Here is an 11,220-nt window from a genome sequence, read left to right on the forward strand (position 1 = left end):
ATTGGTCCACTAATTAAGTTCTCTAGGGATAGTAATCACAAACTTACATGATTTCTTAGTTGTCATTTGATTTTTGTCATGCAAACCTATGGGGATTTGACCATTCCTCCAACTCTTCATCCAGAACTTGTGGGATCTAGTTAACCTTTTGGTGTGGAAGGTGGGACTGATGATGAATGCTTCCTTGATTTTTGGGTCTTCCACAAAGGTACTCTAAAAGGAGGTAGTTCAAGTCATGGACCTTCTCTAGGTCACGGTGTTGTGAATATTCATTTCATTTGTATGATGCCTTGTAGAACCAGGTTCCATATTTTTCCACATGTATGGATATTCCCCATATCTATTTGAAGCCCCATTTTTGGAGGGGTCATAATAATGATAATCAATAGGAATGTGTAAGTTTCTCACTTCACTCCCAACCAAACCTATATAGATTTTTTCAGAGCTCCACTCCATGGCAACTTGGCCTTTCATCTATGAGCATTTAGAGTTTATCTCATTCATATTTTCAATATATGTTGTTAAAGTGTAAGTTTCACACTTCTCCTAAACTCTTAATCATCATTTCAACACATGTATTAGAAAAACTCCCTCTCCTTTTGCCATGTTTTTACCACAAAAATTTCTAAGCATAAGTTCCAAGTAGATTTTTTTAATGAAACTTTGAAGAACATGTTAAACAATGCTAGCTTTACTTGTAAAATTCAAGAGAACCTAAGTAGTCCTTAGCATGGAAGTAATCTTTACACATGCAAGATCTAGATTAAGCCCATGATCAACCATAGCTTAGATCATTAATGAAAGTGTCATTTCTTTTGATTGTATAAAATGTTCAACCCATGTAACCATCTCCTTAGTACATTATAGTGAATCTTGGAAGAGAAAGATGCCGCATTTGGTGATGGTTTATTCAAAAGGACCTTTGCACACAAATTAAAAATGCTTGAGTTTCACTTATATTCTTACAATGACTATGTGTTTTACTAAATGTTTAAAAAAGAGGTGATACAATTCTAGAAACTTAAAAGGCTTTTACATACATTCAACTAAGCCCTTATATGAGAAACACATGCAATTCAACGTTTAAAAGGAATTGAAATGTATGCATTCATGTTGATGCTCATAGAGGAGAGCTCGACCACTAGGTTGCATGATTTGGGCTACCATATGCAGCAATTGAAATCGTATGCAATAATGATTATTGTGTCCCGCCTAAGAACAAAGACTGCACGTGCAGAAGTGTAGGCATGCATACATAGGCAAGCACACACACATGTAGGCATGCATATAGGCTTCGTAAGTTTAAATGTCTTTTTACTACCTAGCTTGTAACTTGTCATCTTATGTGGTTACTACTAAGGAACTATTCAAATCACGTGTTCTAGTTTTTACATTCAAATCCCTTTTACACGTACTTGGTAATTTTAATACATAGTACTCCAAAAAATACATTTTTATTGGAGGGGTTGTATATGCATTTCTCTCATTGTCATTCACTTTATAGGATATATGTCATTGTTGTTTGTAATATTTTCTCCACTAACATATCATTTTCTTTAATGGATAATTTTTTCTTATTTGGAATGCTTCCTTATCACCATCACCACAACCCTTGATTGAATTGCCATCCCATGCGCTATGACATGATAATCCTTTTTGTCCATCCCCTTCAATGTAAACATGTTGCTTTAAATGCAAAGCAAGGTTAACCACAAGGCTGACATGATAGGTTGCGGTGGGAGAGGGGGATTGTTTAACATGATGTATGAAAAATGGAGGAGAAACTATCATCCCCTATGTGTATTTGCAAGCCAGAAATATTGAAAATCTGTTTTTGAATAACTCATGTGATAGGATACATTGGAGTTGTCAATCATTTATTCTCATAATGTATAAGTATCCATCTAAGCGGTACCACTAGGAAGAGGCTTGTCCGGACATTATAGTCATACCAAGTACTACACATGTCAAACCATTTTGTGCATTGCCTTTGGTGTGAATGTGCCCTAACTACAGAACAAGGTGGGAAACAGACGATGGGGTAATTCTTGGAGGTTGGACTAGTGAAAATTTCGTTTTTGTTTTGATGGAAAAACAAGTTTATCCTAGTCACTTTAGTTGTAAAGCCAAGTAATGTCACTTTTTCTTCCAAAGGCAGGTCACATTTTAACGTCCTTCCTTTTTTTTTTGTGAACATGAAGTAAAAGGAAGGTGGGTATGATTGTTTGTCATGTTATGTGAGAAAGGGGAAGAGAAGCTGCCACATGTATGTACAATGCATAGGCTACATGGGCTCTTACTCTTGTCTGATGATGAAGCCAGCCCCCCCAAAAAGAAGAGACAAAAGGCTAATGTGATTAATAAACGGCTGCCTTTTAGGGCTTTTTGACGTTGCATGGGACTCTGATTATACTCTCTCTCTCTCTCTCTCTCTCTCTCTCTCTCTCTCTCTCAATCTGTGTCTCTTTCTCTCGTTTTGTCCTGTGTCTACATCCCAGCAGGCGGCTTGCAAGCACCCCCCACAGGCCACGCGCCTTTCTCTTTGATTGGCGACAAGTGCGTATGCAGGTTTCATGGAGTTCATCTGATCTCGGTTGTTGAAATTTGAACCCATGAAAAACCGATTACCTAATCCAAAAGAAAGATTTTTAAATTAAAAAACACTTGTTTACCTACTACTATTCTTCGTTGAAATAAGACCCAAATCCAGAAAAACAATCAATCTATTGATTCTCTCTGATATGATTATTATTATTCTGTCATGGGCGCTTTTTAAAGGGTTGATGGTTTTTCCTCATATAACCCACGAATCGCAGGTTTTGGAAAGAGGCACATTGCTACATTCATCGGTTTATATGACTGCAATTGCAATAAGAATTCGCATCATGTCTGCCAGCCTTCACACATCGAATATGGTCCCCCAATCTTTGAGATACCAAGCTTATAGTTTCTTGTCCTGTCAGAAACAATCCTTGCAGGTGCCCACCTCTCACAATCTCCACGCATTTCTTCAATCCTCCTTTGCCTTTTCAGTATATGCAATCATAGCTTAACCTTTTGGATACATGCAGCTCCATCCGTCTCTGCAATCTCATATTTACCTTTCGAGTATATGCATGCATTCCTGCAGTCACATTACCCTCCAGTATATGCCATGTACTCACAGTATGCTGCACTTTCTCTGATACTAGTATTTCTGAGGATCTCAATGCTCGAGTGGATGAACTTTGCCTAAGGCCATTCTCTTTTTTTGATGCAGAATTCTAGGGTTTGCATAGCAGATGATTGAGATATGTTCCCATTGGTCCCTTCAATCAAGCTGCCGCGTAACAGTACTCTCTGTTATGTGCACAAGCTGCAGACAGTACATTTTGACTTCTGGAAGCAGAATTGATATGGGAATCTTTGTAAAGGACTGCAATTGATAAAGAAGGGTCTCCAAGAGAAAGTGTTTGCCTTCTTATCCAAGTCCCAAGAGAGAATCTACCTGCATCAGCTTCTGATCAGCCTCTATACTGATTATAATTGTCAGCGCTATATTAAGTGTAGCCTTGCCTTTATCCTCCATCCTCAACCTTGCACCAGAGAGGCTCTAGAGGGGTTATTTTGAGTCTTTCCAAGCCAGCTAGCAGCTTGAATTGTACCAACCTCCCATGGCTGACTTCGAACTAGTGAGTCCTGCTGCCAACCGTTCACCCCAATTCAATGCCAGAGCCTCCCCCAAGATGGGCTTCACAGAGACATCTCCAAAGTTTCTGGCTGCCGATGTCGATGACGATGGCATGCCTATGCGAACAGGTACACCCTCGCATCCGTTGCATTCAGCAGTCATCAAATTCCTACTTTCAGCATGTGTTAACTGTGTTGAATAGTGCCTCGAGTATATTCAGATTCCTACTTTCAGCATGTGTTAAGTCTCTTGAATACAGAATCCTAGTGTCAGCATGTTTTATCTTTCTTGAATAATGTTGCAAGTACAATTTGTTCACAATCTTTTTTTGCTGTTGTAGGGACTGTCTGGACCGCATCAGCTCATATTATCACAGCAGTCATAGGGTCAGGAGTGCTCTCCCTGGCATGGAGCATGGCTCAGCTTGGATGGGCTGCCGGCCCCTTTGTACTGCTTGCCTTTGCCCTTGTCACGTACTTCACATCCTTGCTTCTTGCAGATTGCTACAGATCACCAGACCCTGTTACAGGGAAGCGGAATTATACATACATGGATGCTGTGAGAGCAAATTTAGGTGTCTTCTTCTCTTTCGATAGCTCATCTCTCTCTTAATTTCATAAGAGTGATTTTGGAAATGCAAAATCTTTTTCTAAGAGTGATCTTGGCCTGCAGGCCTCTTTCTGTGCTAAACATAGTGTTGCTTGTTTTTCTGATTTTCATTGCTCTCATAGTGAAGAAACTTTGTTGCAATAGGGGGCCTTCAAATTCGATTGTGTGGACTGGTTCAGTATTCCAACCTGGTGGGAACTGCCATTGGATACACAATCACTGCCTCAATAAGCATGGTGTAAGTTGTCCTGATGCTCGGATACACAATCACTGTATCAATAAGAATGGTGTATGTTTTGGGATTCAGTGTTCTCTGTTAATTCAAACTGTGAAATTGATCTCAGTTCATAGCTGTATTCAAACTGTGATTAGCCTCAGTTCATAGCTGCATCAATGCTAGTACATAAGATCTCTGTTGGTCTTTCCTACTGTCTGAGTAGCATTTCTTTCTGTTGCAGGGCTATCCGTCGTTCAAACTGTTTCCATGATGAGGGAGATGGAAAGCCATGCCATGTTTCTAACAATCCATACATGATACTCTTTGGAGCACTGCAGATTTTTCTTTCTCAGATTCCAAACTTCAACAAGTTGTGGTGGTTGTCAATAGTGGCTGCTGTCATGTCATTTTCTTATTCTTCAATTGGACTTGGCCTTGCTGTTGGTAAAGCTACAGGTATCAAAGCTGAATCCTTCTATTTAGCACAGCACATAGGCCATAGGTTGTCTTTTCTATTTGTTTATATACATATGGAGAATGCTTTTTGATGTTGTGATGACCACACTCGATGTAATGAGTACATCAAATACATATAAACACTACTTTAATCAGGCCATTCGTCAAGCTTATGCTTCAAATTTGTCTATTTGTGTTCATACATGCACACAAATCCTTTGGTTTGTAGGTTTCATCAGTCGCCCAAAATGTTAATTCGGAAAATTCACTTTGGTTATTTCTTTTCCAGAGACTGGCCACTCATATGGAACTCTTGATGGGACAAGTTCTGAATATATGTCAGAGTCCAGGAAAGTTTGGCTGATATTCCAAGCTCTGGGGAATATTGCATTCGCATACTCGTTTTCCATGATCCTCATTGAAATTCAGGTACTTGGTCCTCTTATACAGGAGTGCTTAATGTTCACAGGATACAGAAGTGCTTTCTTATACACTTCTAGTGTAACATTTCCAACACTGTTCAGGTTTTCTTCATTTATCTTATCTATTTCTACAGGATACAGTCAAATCCCCGCCTCCAGAAAATCGAACTATGAAAAAGGCTACCTTGCTTGGAATATCCACAACAACAGTATTTTACATGCTTTCAGGTTGCTTAGGCTATGCTGCCTTTGGAAATGCTGTTCCTGGGAATCTCTTGACAGGATTTGGGTTTTACAATCCATATTGGCTAGTTGATTTTGCCAATGGTTGTGTTGTTGTGCATTTGGTTGGAGCATATCAGGTACATGCTTGACCACTTCTTCTCATTCATTATTTTCTTTTCTGATACCTGAACAACCCTAGGAGAAACCTGAGGTAGTAAACAAAGTACAAAAAGGATCCTGTGAATGGACTGTGAAGTATGTCATAAGTATAATGGTTGAGTGATGTAATGCCAGACCATGTGAGGGGCTAAATGACAGAAGGTAACAGAGACAATTCCAATAGCAAACAACAAGTCAAAAGTTCATGTTTTTCTGAATGTTCTGGATAATTAGGAACCCTCCCACAGCATCTTCAATAGCAAACAAAGCATCAAATCTTCATATTATCTTTCTGAATGTTCTGGGTAGTTAAATTAGCCTACAAAAGCATATACTAGTGCTTCAAGTTGTCAGTAAATCATTCTACAGAAGCATATAGGGGCATTTGAAGCTTTACTAGAAGAGAATCTTTTTCCCTTTCAAGGACTGCTAAGTACATTCTAAGTACAATCGTTGAGTGAACAAGCAATCCAGTGGCTGTAATGGCAGACCATGTGAGGCACTAAATGCAAGAAAGAGAAGGTACTGGAGGGCATTTCCAATAGCAAAAGTTTCATGTTTTTCTGAATATTCTGGGTAGTCAGACACTGGAGAGCATTTTCAATGGCAAACAATGAGTCAAATGTTTCATGTTTTCTGAATGTTCTGGGTAATTAGGTTATCCTGCAGAAGCATATAACAGTCTTTGAAGCAGTCAGTAGCTCATCCTACAAAAGCATAAGGGCATTTGAAGCTTTATTAAGAGCTCTTTCTTCAACTTGAGAGAGAGAGAGAGAGAGAGAGAGAGAGAGAGAGAGAGAGAGAGATGATTTTTGTTCTGTCCACAGGTATTTGCCCAGCCCTTATTTGCATTCATTGAAGTTGAGGCTTCAAAGCTGTTTCCAATGAGCGGGTTTATCCAAAACGACTACGCGATAGATATCCCAATGTATGGGATGTACTCTATCAATTTGTTCAGGCTGGTGTGGAGAAGTGCTTATGTGGTCTTGACCACAATAGTTGCAATGCTTCTCCCATTCTTCAATGACATTGTTGGAATTCTTGGGGCTACAGCATTTTGGCCCTTGACTGTCTACTTCCCAATTGAGATGTACATAGTCCAAAAGAAAATCAAGTATTGGACAGCTCAATGGGTTGTATTGCAAATCATCAGCATAGTCTGTCTGCTGGTATCCCTTGCAGCCCTCTTGGGTTCAGTGGAAGGTGTGCTACAGGACTTGAAGGTTTACAAACCATTCAAGACACAATATTGAAAAGGCTGTGGTCATCTGATTACCAGCCAGCATGCCCTTTGGATATCTAACTCGTACTCAAATTTTTCACTCCGGAGAGCTTGGGGTGGCAGATGCCAGTTTCTGCTTCAAAGACCAGAGGCAGCATTTAGGGAAAGTCTAATATCCAAAAAGCTTGGCTGAGACATGGAAGGAAGGCTCCTCCATATCCGAATACTACTGCTCATGCCTAAGTAGAAGACAATGGAAGGAATGCTCCTCCATATCCAATTTATACTAGTGCTCACTTGTTACACCTCAAGTGTACAATAATGATTCTCATAAGTTTAACATTACTTGTTCAGATGACTTGATGATGACCTGCAATAGCTCAAGTCGTCGCCCTTTCTTCATAATGACTATACCTGCTTGTTCAAATCAAGGTGACCAATTAATCAAGTAATCTACCATTCTGCCAACTCTGAGGCTTGGGAGTTCAGATTTTAAAGCGACTTACCAGATTCAAGAGGTAGTCATTGGGCTGGATAACTCGAGGAGAGTTCTCTTTTCTGTACCTAAACCATAAGCCTAGTTTGTACAATGGTTTTAAGCCATGGTCCTTGGGTTGGATAACTTGTATACAAAGTGACGAACTGTGTATACTCTCTCTCTCTCTCTCTCTCTCTCTCTCTCTCTCTCTCTCTTTGGAATATTCAAAACCTTCTTCAAGTTTTGGAATTTTTGCTTCAAAAGTTTTGTACTCTCTTTCATGAAACTTTAACTTTTCATGAACCATAAAAGCAACCATATTACCCAACATATATTTTTCTCAAATGCATCCATAGTCCCCAACATATATTAAGTATAGCACTCGGTCTTTCATGAAAACCTTGCTCATGAATTAGAAGCATATGAGGAATGAAGGGAGAAGCCCAATTGAAAGCATGAGCAACTAGAAGCAAGAGAGGTGTGAGCTATGGCAAATGAGCAAGAGAGCAAGAGAGAGAGAGACTCAAGATGTGGGAACTCCAACAATCACAATGTGTGATTGACCATCCCTTAATTCAAATGTCACTAAAAGAATAAAGAATGAAGTGACAGTGATGATGGGCACCTGTCGCCTGCTATTGCAATGTTTAGAAGCGGGTACTATAAGTGTAGTAATATATGGGCGGCTAGGCACAAGTGTCTTTCCTCCCAACAACCTTCCACTTAAAGGCAAATTTGCCTCTAGTGAAGAGGGAATAAGAAAAAAAAAAGTAACAAATTACAATGTGTACATAAGAGTACAATAGGATGAGGAATGGAGGTCATCTCATCCAACACCCATCAACTTCCCAAGGAAGACAAAACACTCTGCTTCTGTTGAGAGACTTTTTGTGAGCAGATCTACAGGATTTTGGTCAGTTGAGATCCTAACAAGGTCAACAAACTTGTCCTCAACGACCTCTTTGATAAAGTGGTAATGCATCTCAATGTGCTTGATCTTCGCATGGAAGACCAGATTCTTGGCTAATTGAATAGCACTCATAGAATCCAAATGCAGTGTAGGAACCATGTCAGTCATACCAAGGTTTGCCACTAGACGGCCTAACCAGAGAGCCTCCTTACAAGCCTCAATGGTTGCAACATACTCAGCCTCTGTAGAGAGTGCCGTGCATTTTTGCACCCTAGATATCCAAGAAGCAGCATCCCTAGCAAAGGTAAACATATAGCCAAAGGTGGATTTTCTATTGTATGCATGTCCCGCATAATTAGAGTTAGTGTACCACTCCTATATCCTGGACACCATAACATATGCATATATCTGGTGTGCCCTTCAGGTATTTCATGATACCCTTGATGGCATTCCAATGCTGCATGTCAGGTGTAGCCATATAGCATGCCACAACTTCCACTGGGAAAGCTATGTCAAGACGAGTGGTTATCATGGCATACATCAAAATGCCCACTGCGGATACATAAGGGATCTTGGCCATTTTGGCTTTCTGCTCATCAAACTATTGCAGACAATCGGCCTGGCTCACCTTTACATGAGAAGGCAAAGGATAGCCAATAGGCTTAACATCCTGCATATGAAACTGCTCAAGGATCTTCTAGATATACTCCTTTTATGACAAGTAAAGAAGCCCCTAAGAGTAGTCACGTATAGTGCACATTCCAAGAATATATGAGGCCTATCCCATGTCTTTCATCCTAAAGCTCTTCTTGAGCTGACTTTTCAAAGCATCCAGGTCATTAGGAGCTCTCCCAGCAATCAACACGTCATCCACATAGAGTGTCAAAATCAAAAGGCTACCATCACGAGCCTTCTTCATGTATAAACACGGATCCATATCAGTGTGTATATAGCCTTGTGAATGCATAAAAGCATCAAACTTGTGGTACCATTCCCTAAGTTCCTACGTAAGGCCATAAAAGCTCTTTCTCAATTTACACACTAGGTGTTCCCTGCGTTTTTCTTCAAAGCCCTTAGGCTACTTCATATAAATCTCCTCATGCATGTCCCCATGCAAGAAAGTTGTGTTAACATCCATCTAATAAAGGTCTAGATCAGATACATCAAGTACATAGCCAGGAGCATAAGACCCAATAAAAGCTTCAAGCCCGTAAGGTCATAGGCCTCTGAAGCATCCAATGAAGTAACTAACAACATATGTCAAAAGTCCTAAGCTCAAATCAAAGCTCAAATGCATTCAATAGCATAACCAAGCATAGAGCTTCAATGTCATGCACCAATACATCTGATAGAATGCCCGAATTACATGAAAGAGCATTAGGCATAGACTATCCTTGTTAAAAGCTTGTTGTTCATTGTATGTACATCGGTAAAATGATAGTCAAGACTGAGAAAAAGTGAGCTCAATTGAAGCCCAAAATTATTCCAAGAGCATGGTCAAGCATGTGGCATCAACCATAGACATCAATGTATCATCCAAGGTAGCTCACGAAGAATGTGTCTCTGATACCAATTGAAGGGAGAAGCCCAAGTGAAAGCATGAGCAAGCGAAAGCAAGAGAGGTGTGAGCTATGGCGAATGGAGCAAGAGAGCAAGAGAGAGAGACTCAAGATGTGGGAACTCTAATAGTCACAATGTGTAACTTGCCTTCCCTTTATTCAAATATTACTAAAAGAATAAAGAATAAAGTGACAGTGATGGGCACCCATTACCCGCAGTGTGCAAGAGCGGGTACTGTTAGTGTAGTAATATACGGGTGGTTAGGCACAGGCGCATTTACCCCCAACAATCAAGCATCAATAGGGAGGCAAACAAACATTTATAACCTACTAAGAACGCACTTGCAAAAAGAAATGGCAACTATGGAGAGAACCATGTCATTCTTTGCACAAAACAAAGACACGTGAAATGCAACATCAAGCTAGGCCAACAATATGAATCAATCTAGCACTTAAATATAACAAAAACAATAGTAGAGCACACATGAGTCTTAATATAGTATGTAAATAAAGTGATGATGAAGCTACCAAAAGAGTCCAAATGGTCTTAAGAGTATATGACACAAAGGAAGAAACCATAGGCTCAACCCCAAGTTTACAAGATTTAAAGTACTATACTAAGGCATGAGAGCTTATGGACAAATATTGTTAAGCTCTTCTTGCATAGTCTAGAAAAGAACTTAAAATTTTGCAAGAAGTTTTCTTTAACAAGTGCACATGTTTATTTGGCTCTTACCTTGTAGCAAAGGATCCTTCAACATGGCTATTCTGAGTTGCTAGTGTCACTTTCCTACTTTTTGTTGAGGTGTGTAAATATCTCTATAAATGTATAACCTTGTGGTAATATATGATACTTCAGTAACCTGAAAAAAAATCATAAAACGATATAAAAAAGCACAAATGATTTTTATGATAGTATTGAAAAGAAATCAACGAAGCGTATGTACAAGGTACCTGAACAACTCGGTCACATTCGCATCGCTCCATCCACCCTTGCTGCTGGACTAGGAGAGAGAGAGAGAGAGAGAGAGAGAGAGAGAGAGAGAGAGAGAGAGAGAGAGAGAGAGAGGTGAGAAGAGGGAAGAGGAAGAAGAAGAAGAAAGAGAGAAGAAAGAGAGGTGAGAAAGAGAGAGGAAGAAGAAAAAGAAGAAGAAGAAGAAGAGGTAAATGTAAACCACTCTTCTCCCAAACATGAAAGTTAAGAATTTGTTCAAAAAGATGGGATTTCAAAATTATATGCCTTTTACATGTAGAAGCATTAAGCAAAAACATAAACAAAATGACACCTAATTT

At 39.6% G+C, this 11,220-nt stretch overlaps 1 protein-coding gene across 7 annotated transcripts; it reads left to right on the forward strand.

The window, feature by feature from the left end:
- Positions 1–2,456: 2,456 nt before the first annotated feature.
- LOC148014500 (amino acid permease 3-like) lies at positions 2,457–7,333 on the forward strand. 7 transcript variants are annotated; one of them, XM_087667336.1, is made up of 9 exons: positions 2,646–2,978; positions 3,072–3,165; positions 3,260–3,798; positions 4,011–4,244; positions 4,424–4,517; positions 4,738–4,952; positions 5,242–5,381; positions 5,509–5,736; positions 6,586–7,333. In XM_087667336.1, exons 3-9 carry the CDS (start codon positions 3,654–3,656, stop codon positions 7,009–7,011), a joined length of 1,482 nt encoding a protein of 493 aa, XP_087523462.1. In that variant the 5' UTR covers positions 2,646–2,978; positions 3,072–3,165; positions 3,260–3,653; the 3' UTR covers positions 7,012–7,333. The 7 variants fall into 7 exon arrangements, with proteins under 7 accessions (XP_087523458.1, XP_087523462.1, XP_087523459.1 ...); XM_087667332.1 differs by adding an exon at positions 2,457–2,556 and having other exon boundaries at positions 2,817–3,798; XM_087667333.1 differs by having other exon boundaries at positions 2,646–3,165.
- The last annotated feature ends 3,887 nt before the right edge of the window (positions 7,334–11,220 follow it).

The sequence above is a fragment of the Lygodium microphyllum genome, chromosome 25 (genome assembly GCF_053477565.2).
Source record: "Lygodium microphyllum isolate KBCC chromosome 25, Lygodium_microphyllum_v1.1.10, whole genome shotgun sequence".
NCBI lineage: Eukaryota > Viridiplantae > Streptophyta > Polypodiopsida > Schizaeales > Lygodiaceae > Lygodium > Lygodium microphyllum.